The sequence below is a fragment of the Choloepus didactylus genome, chromosome 21 (assembly GCF_015220235.1).
Source record: "Choloepus didactylus isolate mChoDid1 chromosome 21, mChoDid1.pri, whole genome shotgun sequence".
In the NCBI taxonomy this organism is placed as follows: Eukaryota; Metazoa; Chordata; class Mammalia; order Pilosa; family Megalonychidae; genus Choloepus; species Choloepus didactylus.
In genome coordinates this window covers 41,525,046-41,541,147 of record NC_051327.1, presented here as the reverse complement: position 1 = coordinate 41,541,147, position 16,102 = coordinate 41,525,046, and the positions used below count along the sequence as shown (strand labels likewise).

The 16,102-nt window shown below is 44.2% G+C and overlaps 1 protein-coding gene across 6 annotated transcripts in view; it reads left to right on the top strand.

The window, feature by feature from the left end:
- Positions 1-16,102, top strand: part of IQCK (IQ motif containing K) — a 145,515-nt gene that overhangs the window by 3,181 nt on the left and 126,232 nt on the right. For 5 of the 6 annotated variants that reach the window (XM_037814362.1, XM_037814364.1, XM_037814359.1 and 2 more), the window contains exons 2-4: positions 6,929-6,993; positions 8,638-8,767; positions 10,153-10,250. In XM_037814362.1, coding sequence (XP_037670290.1) covers positions 6,929-6,993; positions 8,638-8,767; positions 10,153-10,250 — 293 coding nt within the window. The remainder of the gene's footprint in view (positions 1-6,928; positions 6,994-8,637; positions 8,768-10,152; positions 10,251-16,102) is intronic. The other variant, XM_037814360.1, reaches the window with a different exon arrangement.

The window sequence follows — 16,102 nt, the reverse complement described above, 5'->3', positions numbered from 1 at the left end:
GGTTTCATTTATGTCAGCTTCTTGCTTCTATGACTTCCTGTCTGAATTTCATTCTCTTATAAAGGATTCTAGTAAGAGGACTAAGATCCATTCTGATTGAAGTGGGTCACACCTTAACTGAAGTAACCTCATCAGAAGGTCCTGCTTCCAATGGGTTCACACCCACAGGAATAGATTAACTTTAAGAACATATGTTTCTGGAGTACATGCAGTTGCAAACCACCACAACTCCCAACACCTTCGAGTCTGTCATCTTTAGGTTCTGACATCTTTATGGATCATTTCCTCTTCTAGCTCTTGTCCATCCTTCTACCCTCTCAGCCAAGCTTCTGGAAAGAACACACTGCCCTTAATTCACACCTTTTGTTCCCATTCCATTACCAACCCAAGGCAGACTTCTTTCTACCTTATTGCTCCAGTGAGATTCTTCTCATGTATCCAATTGACATGTTTCCTCCTGGTCCTGGGAACTGTTGTAACTGCTGGGCCAGGCATGATTCCAGACCCTGTTCTATAGCAACAACTTATTTTCTACCTCAGTGAATGTTGCCACCATTCACCCTGTTGCCTGTCACACACTTCCCTTTCACTCTCCCGATCCCCCTGTTCGTTCCTCATTCCCTGTAGATTCTACCTGTTTAACATCTGCTCTAGCCTCACCCTAACCCTCATCCCCAGTCCGCATGGCCGCTGCTTTACATCGGGCACTTACCACTCCCTGCTTGGCTGCCTGCTGTGGCTTCTTAATTGAACAGGTCCCCTCCAGACCATCTTCCCCACTTCAGCGCAGGAACTGCTCTAAGATTCAAATCCGATTTCATCGTGCCATGACCAACAATAACTTTCATAGCTTTCATGATAAATAAAAGTATAGCATATAAGCGCCTTCCTGATCCCTGTTTGTTGTTCTAGGTTTAGCACATACCATTGCCCAAATCATCCTAATGGCAAAATGTATTGAGCTGCTCAATAAATGGCAACTGTGCTAGGTGCTTTACTTCTTATTAAAACCCTACTGCAACTCAGTGTGGATTTTGCCTGTTGTATAGATGAGGAAGTTGAAGCTTAAGAAAGTCAGGAAACTTGCCCAAAGCAAGTGGGAGAACCAAGCTCAAGCTCAAGTCTATTTGACGCTCAAGTTCAAGCCCTCAAGTGTGAAACCAGCGTGCTTCAAAGTGGGGACTGGGAGCACCTACATCAAAATCTGGATTTTCATTAAAGGGTGGATTCTTGGACACTTTCCCTGACCTGAAGAGTCAGACTCGTTGGAGTCCCTGAGCTTTGCATTTTAAATAAGGTCTCCAGGCAAGAAACAGGGCACTGTATCACGCCTATGTACCCTGCCCTTTTAGCCGTGAGAAACTCGTCCTCCAGCGTGCCATACTGTGTCACTCCTCCGTGCCTTTGCACAGACCTTGCCTCTTGACAGAAAATTTCTGCCTTCTACTCATCTCTTTTTCAAGACTCAGCCCAAGTGGTCTCTCACCTGGAAAGCCTTGCATAATTCTTCAGGACAATTTAGAAGCCCCTTCTCTCCATGGCTCCCAGAGCCCGGGAGGTGGGGTGGGGGGGGTGGGCAGCTCTTTGCAGCAGCGCTCACCCATCTCCAAACCAACGGTTTGCTCTTCATTTCCTTCCCCAGAACATAAGCTCTTCTGCCCTGTTGAGCTATTTCCCCAGAACCTTGTATAAGCCCTTGCTGTCATATATATCCACTTAATGTTCATCAGATTCACTTCCAGCTCCTTCACCTTCTTGGTCCACCCCCTTCCAATGGGCCTACTGTTGGTGAGTGTTGCATTTTAATCGCTGTTTCAGTTAGGAACACGTCCAGCTGCAAATACAGGAAGCCTGATTAATCGTGGCCTAAGCAATAAAAACATTTAATTATCTCACATCCCAGAAGAATGGAGGTGACAGGTTCCAAGTTTAGCACAAGGGTTCCTCTCTGCCAACAAGGCTCCGGGCTCCTTCTGCTCTGGCTCTCAGAATGTTGCCTTTGTTGCATGAAAGCACAACCACTTCCACTTTTCTTTGATTAATGTTCATTTTCACATGCATATAATGGATTAAATTCCCCTAAACAGTTAATCCAGTTTATGAGCTTAGGTAATTAAGCATTTTAAACTGCATTTATAAAGTAAATACACCTGATTTTCTTAACCACTTCTGCCAAACAGAGCAGACCAGTAAATTTTTCTAAGCACCTAAGCAATTCTTAGAAATTTCATGAATCAAACTTATAGATGTGGTAAATCAAGTGTTTGAAATTAAGAGTTCAATTCTTTTTGCAAATGTAATCAAATTCTTATATCCCTTGCAAAGTAAAAGCACCATCTATAATCAATTGCATCTTTCAAATTGAAATCACAAGGCAAACCTGACAAATTCTCAAATATACCAGATTCTCTGAAATATTTCAGAGGCTTTAGGTAACAAACATATCTCATCATCCTACCACACTTTCCCATATATCTGCATAATCATCACTACTGCATATATTTTGTGGCCTTACGATGTAAAGGTTCCTATCTTGTCCATCAAATTTAATTAAATCCCTAAGAAACTTCACTGGAAAAAATATAAATGGCAAGGAAATAATAAATGCAAATAAAATATAATACCATTCAATTGATAATAACCTTGAGAAAAAGACAGTCTCAGGAGTGTACATTCTTGTAAACTTTTTGGAGAAACATTTGGCAGTGTTCACATTTTAATTTTTTCTTTGACAGAACTATTCCACATCTAAGACTTTGTTCTACAAAAATACCCCCATTCGGATCAATGATAAATGTATAAGGATGTTCATTGCAGCATTGTTTTTTTTTTATTAAATGCAATTCCATTGAGACACACCCACATACCATACAATCCATCCAAAGCACACAATCAACGACTTATAGCATCATCACATAATCATGCACTTATCACCACAGTCAATCTCAGAACATCCCCATCACCCTGAAAAAATTTTTAAAAAAGTAAAAAAGAACACCCAACACATCCCACACCCCCATACCCCCCCCATCACCCATACATTTCCCTGTCTGCAGTCACCCATATATTCCACTACTCATCTGCCCATACACTGGGCCCAGGGAGTGCCAGCCACAAGGCCCCCACAACCATATGGTCACATGACAAAAGCTACACAGCCATACAGTCACTCTCAAGAATCAAGTCCACCGGGCCACAGTTCAACAGCTTCAGGTACTGCCCTCCTGCCAGTCTTAACACACCAGAAACTCAAAGGAACAGCCATACAATGCCCAAGAACAACTTCCAGAAGGACCTTCTGACTCCACCCAAAATCTCCCAGCCACTGAAACTCCACCCAGCTCCATTTATTCCCCCCACCCCCACCTTGGTCAAGAAGGCACTCCTAATTCCATGATGCCAGGGCCAGTCCCATCCCCAGAGCCATGCCCCATGCTTCCGGGGAAACCCACACCCCTAGGAGCCACATCCCTCACAGGGAGGAGGGCAGCAAGCCAACCTGCAGAGTAGGCTTAGAGATACAGTATGGCCACATCTGAGCAACAAAAGAGGCTCTCCAGGGGTGGCTCTTAGGTTAAGTTATAAGTAGACTTAGCACCACCGTTGAAGAGATAAGTTTCATAAGGGCAAGCCTCTAGATCAAGGGCTTAGCTTATTAAACTGGGAGCCCCTATTGCTTAAGGGAATACCAGGAATTCCCCAGGTGGGGGAGTCCAGTAGTTCCATATTTTTCCCCAGTCCCCCAAGGAGACTCCATGAACATTTTTTTACTTTCCACCCAAAACACTCTGGTATGCAGCACTGTTTTTGATAATGAAAAACCACAAACAACCTACATGCCCCCAACAGTATGCTGTTTAGATAAACATGGTACATCCATATATGCACCAGCATTGAAGAGGTTCAGGATTCCGTGTCTAGAAAGTTCCCGGCACCTAGTGGGTTTTCAATAAATTGAATGAATGAATAGATGAAGGGTTAAAAGTGACTTCCTGAACCATATGTGTGATGTGATAGCACTTTTGTTCATTCATTCATTCATGCACCAAATATTATTTGGGGATATGATGGTGAACACAAACAGACCTGGTTCCCATGCTCATAAAGCAACATTATTAGAAGAGATAGCCATTAATATTGACAAATTTCAAATAAGCATAAAATGATACAAGTTCTGAAGAAAAAGTACACAGTGTTATGGGAACGTATACTTGGGCAATTTGACTCAGTCCATTAGTAAATGCATGGGAAAAGATTTGGTTGGATCTAAGACAAATCTAACAATGGTTGTGAGGTTAGGTGTGACTTCCACTTTACAGTTAAGACATTGTTATGTTATTTGAAATGTCCTCACGATAAACATATATTGCTTTTGGAATCACTCAAAACTATAAATGTGTATTTTTTTAACCCAAATTCATAGTTTGAGAATCAGTGATTCCAAGACAGAGAAGAAAGAGAGATTAATTTACCTGCTTACTTGAGAGGAAAACAAAGTGGTAGAGCTAGTGGATGTGATAGGCAGAATTCTAAGATGGTCTCCAAGATTCGTATCCCCTGGTGTGCACACTTCCATGCTATTCAGTCAAACTACTGATCTAGGTGTTGCTATGATGGGATTTTCCAGATATAATTAAATCCCTAATCAGTTAACTTTCAGCTACGGAGATTATCCTGGGTGGGCCTGACCTAATCAGGCAAGCCCTTAAATAAGCCAGAGAATTTCAAATTAGAAAAGATTCTCTCTCGACTTTGAAGTAACAAGTAACAACATTGTGTGCTGTCTATGGAGGGGGCCAGGTGGCAAGGGCCTACAGGTCGCCTCTAGGAGCTGAGAGCACAGCTAACAATCAGCAGTCCCCACTCCTACAACTAACTACAAGAAACTGAATTTTGCCATCAACCAGTGAGCTTGGAAGAAGGCCATGAGCCTCAGATGAGATACCACCCTGGCTGACACCTTGATTTCAGCCTGATGAGCCCCTTGAGTTGAGGACCTAGCTAATCTGTAATCAGATTCCTGAGCCTTAGAAACTCTGAGAATAAATTTGTGTTGTTTTCAGCTGCCAAGTTTGTGGTTAATTTGGTACACAGCAATAGAAAATCAACACAGATGGGAATAAAAATTGTTATAACCTGCAGCCTGACTTACTTGTTCCCCAGCCTCATACTAAGGAGTTAAAAAAAAAAAAGTTGGAAATGCTCCACTACCTGATAAGTAACTAGGTAATGGACAAAACTTGTGTCCAAAAAATCTGTATCCCATCAATGTCATCTTACCTAGAAACTTGATTTTTTTCATCAAGGCACAGTGATGATACAATTGCCTTTAAAACATTGACTCTCCTGGAAATATTTTTGCCTTTCTAAAAGAAAGGCATCTTCTATCCCTCTCTCAGCAATAGTCATGTTACCCTGGGAGAGTTGAGTCGAATGTGTATGGAATGTTCATTGCATTTGACTCTCTAACAGACCAGCTATCATCAGTCTTGAAACCTGGCAATGGTCCTCCACCTCACTGCACATTAGAAGCAACTAGAGAACTTTAAAAACACTTGTTCCCAAGCTCCTGCCCTAGACCCATTGATTGGAATATCTTGGATTGGGCCTGGACATTGGCGCTTTCAAAAAGCTCCCCAGGATAGAAACTACTGGAATTTGCAGCAGGACTTCTCAGACTTTAATGTGCATAAATGTCATGCAGAGGAGGATCTTGTTGAAATGCAGATTTGGGTTCAGTAGGTCTATAGTGGGGCCTAGGATTCTGCATTTCTAACTCCCAGGTGATGCCGATGCTGCTGGTTCACAAAACATACTTTGAGTAGCAAGGAATTATGGGATTAGTCTTCCCACCAAGCACCTTGAATCTAGCAGTCTTGCCTTCTTGCTCATCCCCATGGCTGCACGGGAGGGCTTGTCTTCTGTCCCCTCTCTCTCTCCTCCCATCATTTTTCCTCTTCTTCCTTTTCTCCCCTCTCCTCCCATCATTTTTCCTCTTCTTCCTTTTCTCCCCTCTCCTCCCTGTTTACTACAGGTGTCTCTCCTTAACCACCTCCCCATTCTCTTCCTTTCTTATTCCTTATAACTATCAAATCTGAAGTTCTGCCCTGTTCTGATTTGCTAATGCTGCCGGAATGCAAAATACCAGGAATGGATTGGCTTTTATAAAGGGGGTTTATTTGGTAACAAAGTTACAGTCTTAAGGCCATAAAGTGTCCAAGGTAAGGCATCAACAATAGGGTACCTTCACTGAAGGATGGCTTTTGGCTGTTAGCTCGGAAGGCACATGGCTGGTGTCTGCTTACTCCCAGGTTGCATTTCAAAATGGCGTTCTCCAAAATGTTGCCCTTGGAGTGTTTTGTCCTCACTTAGCTGCAGCTCCTCTTCAAAATGTCACTTTCAGTTGTTCTGAGGTCTCTCTGTTTGTGAGCTCTTTTTATAGGATTCCAGTGAACAAATCAAGACCCACCCTGAATGGGTGGGGCCACATTTCCATGGAAACATTCAATCAAGAGGTCACACCCTAATCAAAGGTGTCACTCAGTTGGTTGGGTCACATCTCCATGGAAACACTCAATCAGAAGGTTACAACCTAATCAACACTAATATGTCTGCCCCCACAAGATTGCATCAAAGAATATGGCATTTTGGGGGACATCCAAACCGGCACATGCCCCTTGGGAAAAGAGTCTCAGACTCTTACATAAAGCCTTGATTTTTTCATGCAAGAGGACAGTCAACTCTTATCCATTTTAAATAAGATGGTTCACATTAAATATTAATCAGTAATGGACAATTGTTTTTCCTTTCTGTAAACCACCCACCAAAATAAAACTTAAGAATGTTTTATTCAGAGGAAGAGAGATTAAAATTACATCACAAACAGCAATGAAGTATGGAAATGAATATTTTTTTCCCCTCCCTTTAGAGTATGAAGCTGAGCTGCCTCCCTTTCCAGAGGGATATAAAGTGAAACAAGAACCAATGGCTCCTGTGAGTATTGCCCAGGCCTCAACCTAAATGAATGGCTCTCAGATGAGAACAGCACTGATGGCAGGCAAATGTCAGCCTGAGTTAGTGGAGGGGAAGATGCTAGAACTAGAGTCAGAAATCTGGTGCCAATGCTAGCTCTGCTCCTAGCATTGTGACTTAAAGTGCATCATCTAACCCCTTTGCACCTCAGCTACTGCAGCTGTTAAATGGAACGGCTGATCCTTGACTAACTTACAGGGCCTCTGTGGGGTTTACATGAGATCCGAAATGAGAAAGGCCTTTATGATGGATATCGCACCATGTTGGGGACAGTTGGCAGATGGAGCAAGCTTCTCTGTGTATGTCAGGGTGGGCGAGATGAATACTATGCCAAGGAGAGAGGGCCAAGGACAGGGCAGCCAGCAGAGGAGTCCTCGAGAACTATACCTTAGAATAAAATGGGGACTGATGGAGTTAAAATAAAAATGTGAGGCCCTAAGAGGTGCAGGGACATGAGCAGGGCCACAGGGAAGGGACCCACATCCAAGTCTCCAGATTCCAGCTGCCTCTGATACAGATTCTTATGTCTCCAAACTCTCTTGTTCTGTGATTGTTCCTTTTTCATAGCATCCTGTTCTTGTTTTATGATGCAATTCTTTCTCATATTTCTCCAAAGATCCTAACTATTGTTCTCTTCCCTGAATTATTTGTGCTTCCTCCAGGGCCACTTGTTCTGTTCTTGTATCTTGATCTTTGTCTTTTATGCTGTTGACTTTAGAGAACTTGGAGTGATTATTCAAAATTAAAAATGGGGGCCTGAGTGGATTTTGTTCCATAGGTGGTACGGTTTTCTTCTGCTGCTGTACATGTGGGTTTGTTTTCTGGATGGGTCTCTTCTGTGCATGGAAACACTGCCTGGGAGCTCATGGGGAGTGATTGTCCCTGGAAGAATGTCCCTCAGGGTGAACAGGCAGGGGATGGTATATTTTGGCTGGACGGGGGGCCTCAAAATGAATCGATAGGGTTTTTTGTTGCTGCTTTTTTCTTTTGGGGGGTACCCTAAATAGTTCTTCTCCTTCCTAGGTGGTTTAATTTATTTATAGAAAAGTCTTTCACTGGCAGGCAAGTATGAAGCCAGCTTTATGTGTGTTGGGGGGGTACAGGAGCAGGATGGGGGGAGTGTGGGCAAGAAGCCCATAAAGTCCTGGCCAGATTTGCACTTAGGCCTCCCTGTATCAGGCCCCCTTGCTGCCTGCTGCTCCCAGTGATCCCTGCCAGCTCTGAGCTTTGAGTCCCTGTGCAGTTCTGGGAGGAAAAAGGACTCCTGTCCTCTGGGACAGATTCCTCCCATGTGTTCTGGACTTCCTCTGCCCCGTTCCTAATCTGTCAACAGGCTTCCTTCCTGTTTCCTTGAGAAATGTTTGGAAATCTCTCATCCACCGATGGTCCTCCCTTTCTCTTCTCTATTAGGGGTTTGTTCCTTGATGGTCATTTTATAAGTTTCATAGGAGGGAAGGGAAACATGGGTCTGTGCTCAGTGTGCCCCCCCACACACACACACACTGGAACCTAAAGCCAGATATAGAGTTGTATGCCTTTGCAAGGGTGTAAAAGAAAATACAGTCATTGAAACTATGCTGATTGCTCCCCTCCCCCAACCACCAGGTTTCACCATTGGAGGAAATGGTTTTCCATGGCTTCAACACAGACCACTTTTTTTCACTTCCCCATATTGCCATGCTCCCAACTGTACCCTGCTCTCAAGTTAAACTGGAAACAAGTGATTCAAAAACATGTAAGTAAGGAAATGAGATTTCATCTTTTGTAGCTTTTGCCTTGTGACGTTGCAAAAGCTCAAAGCAGGGATGGGAGTGGGCAGATAAATCTGAGAGAGACCACACACAGAAGATGTGATTTGTTTTTGTTCTGATTTTTTATTTTTAAAAGAAGTATACGTTTACTTTATTCCACTGGTCTATCTTTAAGGTTAAAATGTAATAAAGATGATAAATAACAAGGCTACTTTGACTCTACATTAAATACCAAGGGAAAAATGAAGAGGGAAAAATGTCAAAAGTAGAAGGAATTACTGCCGGCTTCCCCACAGGAAACTACTTCCTGTGGGGAAGCCAGAGATGTGGGCTTCAGGCTTCCCTCCCCAGGCCCCAGTTCCTCAGGCCTCCCTGCCACCAGGCCCTCTGCTGCTGGTTTATTCTGTGGCCTCTGCCCAGGTGCTTTGGGCCTTGGCCTACCACAGCTACCATTATTCAGGCCAAAGGGGCCTATACACTATTCCCAGTTCCTCTCTGGTCTCAGCTCCTATCACTGTCCCCTGCTTACTTCCCTCCACCCACACTTGCTTCCTTGCGATTACTGCATCAGGGCCTGTGCACTGGCTGTTCTCTCTGCCTGGAATGTTCTCCCCCCAAATATGTGCATGGCGCTCTCCTTCGAATCGCTACTCAAATGTTATCTACCCAGTGAGGCCTTCCATGACCAACCTAATGAAAATTGTAATACCATCCACATATCTCCATTCCTGAGTTTATTTTTCTGTAATGCTCTTAAACCGTCCGACAAATATGTTTTGCTTACATCTTGGTCTGTGTGCACCCACTAGAATATAAGCTCCATGAGGGCTGGCATGTCTGTTGGGTTTGTTCACTTGTGTTCTCAAGCTCTTGAAAAGTGCCTGGCCAATGGTAAGCATAGTAATATTTGTTGAATAAAAAAACAGACAAATCTATTAGTTGGGACTTTTTTGTTTCAAGTGAGAGAAATTCCAACTTAAATGAGCTTAGACAAAAAAGAAGGATTTAGAGAGGCTCACAGGACCAAATGTGGTGTGGATGGAGCCAGCCTCTGAGGTGGGAAGCAGACACTGCAAACATCTACCACACTTTCCCCACCTTCCTCCCTGTGCCAGCTTCTTTCTCGGAGGTGGTGGGCCTGGCCCTGGGTAGCACCCAGCCTGTATCCTTGCCCAACTACAGAGGGTCAGAGGGACAGTTTAAGTTTCTTTGGTGATACAGCCCAACTCAGGAGCCTGGAGTAAAATGTGACTTTTGGGGTCATGTTTTTAAATGGACAGTACCTTGTTTGGTTAAGAAGCAAATGTTTCTTCCAATTTAACTATAGTCATTGGGGATTTTCATTGGGAATTATGTTTGTCTGTTTTAGGTTCCCCCAAAGAATATTTGGAAACTTTTGTCTTTCCAGTTCTTCTCCCTGGACTGTCTAGCCTGCTTCACCAAGCAAAGAAAGAAAAATGTTTTGAGGTCAGTTGTTTATTTTTACCTTCTCAGTAATTAATTTTGATCTGATAGTAACTAATTGAACTCTGTGCTACTCTCAAAATGATCCCTTCAAGGGGAAATCCTATATTTGGGGTCACTTACCTGACACCAGCCCGACACATAGTTGTACCCACACATGCTGCCATCAGTCTGACCACTCAAGCTCCAGAGAGGTTTACTGCCTTCCTTGGCCTCCCTGCCTGCTGCTGTGAGATCTGTTAGATTTCTGGGTTCTTTGGTTCTAGATGTTTCCCTGTGCCGGGCAAAGCTCTCCACCTCATGCTGAATGTCATGCATGTAATTTGCCTTGGAAGAGGCCTGCATGCAGTAAGTGCTCAATCAGTATAGATCATAATCTGTATAAACCGAGTTCCAATCGTGGGGCCCCCCTCACATAAGTACTCCAAGGAGCTCCTTCTTTTCTATCACTCACAGGATACTTTGGGTGGACATCTTCCCTGCACAGTTTTGAATACTAGAATTTTGGATGGCCCCCAGGAAGAAAGTAAAATAACGATGACATTTAATATTTTCTAAGCACCTGCACAGTGGTGCTAAGTGTTTTATCTTCCATTATTTCATTTAACCTCACAGCACCCTATGAAGTTCCATTTTGCCGGTGAGAAAGTAGAGATACGGGTTCAGAAATGTGATCAAGGGTGGATGGCAGAGCTAGGACTTGAATCCAGATTAAACAACTCAAAACACTACTAGAGAAGTTGGCAGTAATTACAGTGCAAACTCCAATTAATTTGACACCTCCAAGGTCTGTAAAAGCATTCAGGGTTAGAGGTGCCACCCGCTTGGTTGTCCTTCAGCCCAGAAGTCCCTGCCCTGCCCTGATGGTACCTTAATATACTTAGGAGACAGAGTTCTACCATGTTCTAGTAAACTCTTCATTCTTCTTTGGCACTGCCTTGCCATTATACTGCCCTTCCTATGTCTTAATCACCTCACGTTTTTCCCTCCCTCTAGTTGCCAGTTGAGCCTCTCAGCCCTGCGTTCCTTCTGACAGGCTCCACGTGACAGTGGTGGCTTCAGTTACGGTGGAAATAACTGATGAGGTGTTGACCAGCACTTGGGCAGCCCCTCCTGGAAGGGAGGGTTTGGGGTTTTCCCTGGGCCATAGTACACCAGTCAAGAACCCTGGATCCACACAGGAAGCCCAGAGCCCCAACCTGGCTTTCTAGACTGTGCAGTCTTTCCCCCTCCTTCTGGTCCCATCTCCCTGTGCTCTCCTGACTGGGGTACCCTCCAGCCAAGAGGACCCCCCAGAGCCCTCCAACAACCCTCCCAATCCACAGTCTCAGTGTGTGTTTCTCCTCCTCCTCCTCCTCCTCCTTTTTTAAAGAAAAAAAAACCTTACACTCCTCTTATCTGCAGTCTACGTTCTACTTGTTTTTCCAAACTTAGTTCCACAGCTTCTCTCCCAGACTCCAGATCCCTGATGGGTCCCAAATGGAATTAATTGATCCTGGCTCTCAGATTTCAGGCTATTTCATCTGTTCCTCTTCTTTTGGCCAATTAAGACATTCTTAAATAAGACATTCTTACCCACATATACAGTTAATTTTATACATCTTTCTCCCCTAATATTTGAAGTTGCTTGATGACAGATCCTCTTTTGATTTATTTTCGCATCTCTACACCCAATGCCTAGCACATGCTGAACATACAGATGGCCCTTGGTAAATGCTGAGTAAATGAGTGAACGGTTGGACATTGGGACCACCGCTGCTTGTGTGTCCTTCACCAAAATCCAGCTCTCTTCTACCTGGGAAGGCTGATCTCTTGGGCTCCCCTGGAAGAGTGAGGGAAGAAGACATGCATTTATTCAGTTTGTCAACTCGGGACAAGTGAGTGGCAAAGGGCACAACCTGACCCCTGACTTGTATTAATTGTGCAGTTAATTAGTAAATCAGGCTTTGGTTTATAGCATAGTAGGTAAGAGCAAGACTCTGGAGTCAAAGCTGCCTGATTTTGAAATCCACTGCCGCCACAGCTGGCTGCACAGCCTCGGGAAAGGAATTTCATCATTCTTATCCTCATATTTAATAATAAGCCAGTGGGAGAATGAAAAAAAAAGAGAATGGTTATAGCACCTGCTCATGGAATTGTCATGCTGATGAAATGAGGTAATCCACGTAAAGTCCCTAGAACATGGGAAGTCCTCAATAAATGTCAGCTTAATATTTGTCATTAGTATTGGTGTGTGACAGGTGCTCTCCAGGTGGAGGTTGCACCTGTTACCTGAGTGGCCTTGCTCCTTGGTCACCCGGAGGCCCAAGTCAGCACTTGGTCCGGCTCCCAGAAAAACAGAGCAAACTCCACAATAATTTAGTGAGGAAGGTTTATTTTATTGATAATCTCATGGGGACATGGGGAAGAGAGTTTATGTTCACACCTATCAAGCAGTACTTCATTAATCCTCTCTGGAAGCATCTGTGTTCTCTCTAGGCAGACCCCTCTGTACCCTGAGCAGTTCTGCTCTAGCCCTCAGCTTGCATGGCCCACTCAGCAATGCCAAGCCAAGCTCCCTGTGTGCACACACACACACACTCCACCTAGAAATGCAGTTTAGTCACCATCTTTATCCTTTGGGGGTTGAGGTGGGTGGGGGGTTTGTACCTCTCACCCAAAAATAGACAGAGTTGTAAGTTCTTCTTCATGTTGCTCTGTCAGAAATACCTAGTTTTAAGACACAGTCTTGGTGAATTCAATCTAGTGAACCTCAATCCCACTGCTTCCTCCTAACTTGCTAGTGCAGGCCTGGTTATCCTGTTGGAACCGGGAAAGTCCACAATGTCAGATGCCCTTTTTCATTAACACTAGAGGGCACACAGCTGAAGGGGGTGATGAATGGAAAGAGCTGGGAAAATGAATGTCAGAGGTCCAGCTACTAACTCTCAAATACAGGTAACTGCTGTCCACTCACCTGTGATTAGGCCACTGCTCTGATAATAGTCAATACCAGTATTAGTGTTTAGAGAAGCAATCTCATTCATTCATTTCCCACTGGGTATCTGTACTGGTCTAAGTGCTTTGCACACATTGTCTCATTTCATCCTTAAAATGATCCTCTACACCAGATCCTCTCATCCACCACCTTTTACAGAAGAGGGCCCTGGAACTCAGAGAAGTTGAGCACTACCTGCGATTACCCAGCCATATGGAGCACACCTTCCACCAAGGCCCAGCTGAGCCTAGTGCCTGGGGTTTTGTCCATCCCAGTAAATGGGAGCTGGATGCGGATAGCTCTGAATAGCCCTGGGAAAGACTGAATTTTTACTTGTTCTGGTTTGCTAAAGCTGCCGGAATGCAAAATACCACAAATGGATTGGCTTTTATAAAGGGATTTATTAGGTTACAAATTTATGGTTTAAGGCCATGAAAGTTTTAAGACCATAAAAGTGTCCAAACTAAGGCATCAACAAAAGGATACCTTTGCTGAAGAAAGACTGATGGCGTCTGGAACACCTCTGTCAACTGGGAAGGTGCATGATTGGCATCTGCTGGTCCTTTGCTCCCAGGTTGCATTGCTTTCAGCTTCTGATTCCAATGGCTTTCTCTTTAAGCATTTGTGAGTTCTCACGTAGCTTCTCCAGGGCAAGCTCTGGGTTTCATGTCTCAGCTTAGCATCTCAAAACATCTTTCTGTTTGCGTCTGCAAGCGTCTGGGTCTGTGTCGGCTCTGAGCTCTCTCTCTCCCCCTGAACTCTCTTAAGGACTCCAGTAAACTAATTAAGATCCACCTTGAATGGGTGGGGTTACATCTCCATGGAAATGATCTAATCAAAAGATCCACCCACAATAAGTCTGGACCTACAAGACTGGATTAAAAGAGCATGACTTTTCTGGGGTACATAACAGTTTCAAACTGGCACATCACTCTTAGTTGTTTTCAAGAGAACCAATTGCTATTGGCCTTAGCTTACAAATCTAAAATGCCTCTAATTCTTATCTGCGTTTCTTCATTCAGCTTCCCATGACAACTTAATTCTTGTCCACTCTTCAAAACTGACCTTGCCCTCGTCTGTGTGCTGTTAAATGGGTACAGGTTGTGGCTGAGTGGAGTGGGAGTCAGCCTGGAGGCCCAAGAGCAAAGGTCCAGGCCTGGCCCTGCTGATGGCAGGTGGCTCTGTCTCTCTGGCTTCAGTTCCTGCTGCTAATGGAGGAAAACCTGATGGTTTTGCAAGTCACATATCAGAGATTGTATCTCCCCCCTGCCCTTTCGCTCCCTTACTCACTGCTGGCCAAAGTGTATTCAGTATGCTGTGCCTTTCATTAGATTGAATAAAGGATGGACTATAATGACTCAACAATGAAACGCACATAGTGAAATATCCTTTCTTTGGATACGTGTAAAGAATATCTGCAAGCAGGTTGAATAACCCAAGGTCAATTCAATTCAGTAAACATTTACTAAGCCGTACCCTACTGTGTGCCAATCACAGGGACCCAGAGAGCACAAGACACAGCGTCTGTCCTCAAGAAAAGCCCAGACTAGTAGCAAAGCCTTCAGTAGGTGAAGGGTAACAGTGAACAAAGGTAGTTTTATTTTTCTCTCTTAGTTTCCTGTGGCTGCTGGAACAAAGTACCATAAACTAAACAACAGAAATTTGTTGTCTCAGAGTTGTGGAGGCTTGAAGTCTGAAATCGTGGAGACAGTGGGGCCGGGCTCCAGCCCAAGGCTGTCGGGGCAGAACCCGCCTTGGCCTCTTGTAGCTTTTGGTGGTGGCTGATAATACTTGGCATTTGTGGCTTGTAGCTGCATCACCCCGATCTCTGCCTCATGTGGCCTTATCCCTTGTTTGTCTCTGTCTCTGTGTCACTTCTAAAGACACCAGTCACATTGGATTAAGGGCCCACCCTACTCCAGTACTACCTCATCTGAACTAATTCCATCTGCAATGACCCTATTTCCAAATAAGGTCACAGTCTCAGGTATCCAGGGTTAGGACTTCAGTGTCTCTTTTGGGGGGACACAGTTTAGTCCATAACACTCCCCTTTGTGCCTTCCTTTTTTACTACTCTGAAATCAGAATGGATGAGGGAAAAGAGCACACTTAAATCTGGTGCTGAGAATTCAGTTCTAGACCTTCGACAGCTGTATTCCATTGTGCAGCCTTTATTGTAATTTATCCAACTGCTGTTTGTCTCATTTATACCTTGAGAGGGTGCAGAAATCAGCTAAGCGGGTAGTAATTAAGACTTTACATTGAAGCTTACATAACTAATGTCTGCCCATAAATAATTTTGTAATGAGGGGCTCGACAGAGTTTCTAGCCTCTAAGCAGCAATAAAACGCTTTTTAAGAGTCAGAGACATTTCTGTTTGTATTAGAGATTAATGAGGCATCCTTGTGCAGACTCATGTTTCATCTTGGACACCCCGCAGATGCACTGCTGCTGGGACTAAATGAAAACGGTCCCAACCTCAAATGCTGCAGAGTGCTGAAGTGGAGCATTAAAGTTTAAATTGTCTCCTTAAAACGCTTAACCTGCCTGAATGGATAACCTTTAAAAGCAGCCAGGCACACCTGAGTTCCAAATCTAGCTCGGCCTCTTCCTGGAAGCGTGGCCCTAAGTAATCCATGAGCCACACTTTCTTCCCTGTTAAAAGGGATGACAGCTTTTTCCGCAGGGTTGTGGCAGGGAGCAGGAGGGGCCGTCCTCAGCAGTGTTCACAGGTCCCAGCAAAGCTTACCTGCCTGACAGTATTCTGAGTGCTGCAAATGTGGAAGGTGGGTGAGTTACTCTGAACTTTTATTCACTCCCTGACTTAGGATTTCTTCATTAACTCTGATTCCATCAGTTTTTTCCCCTAGTCATGCAG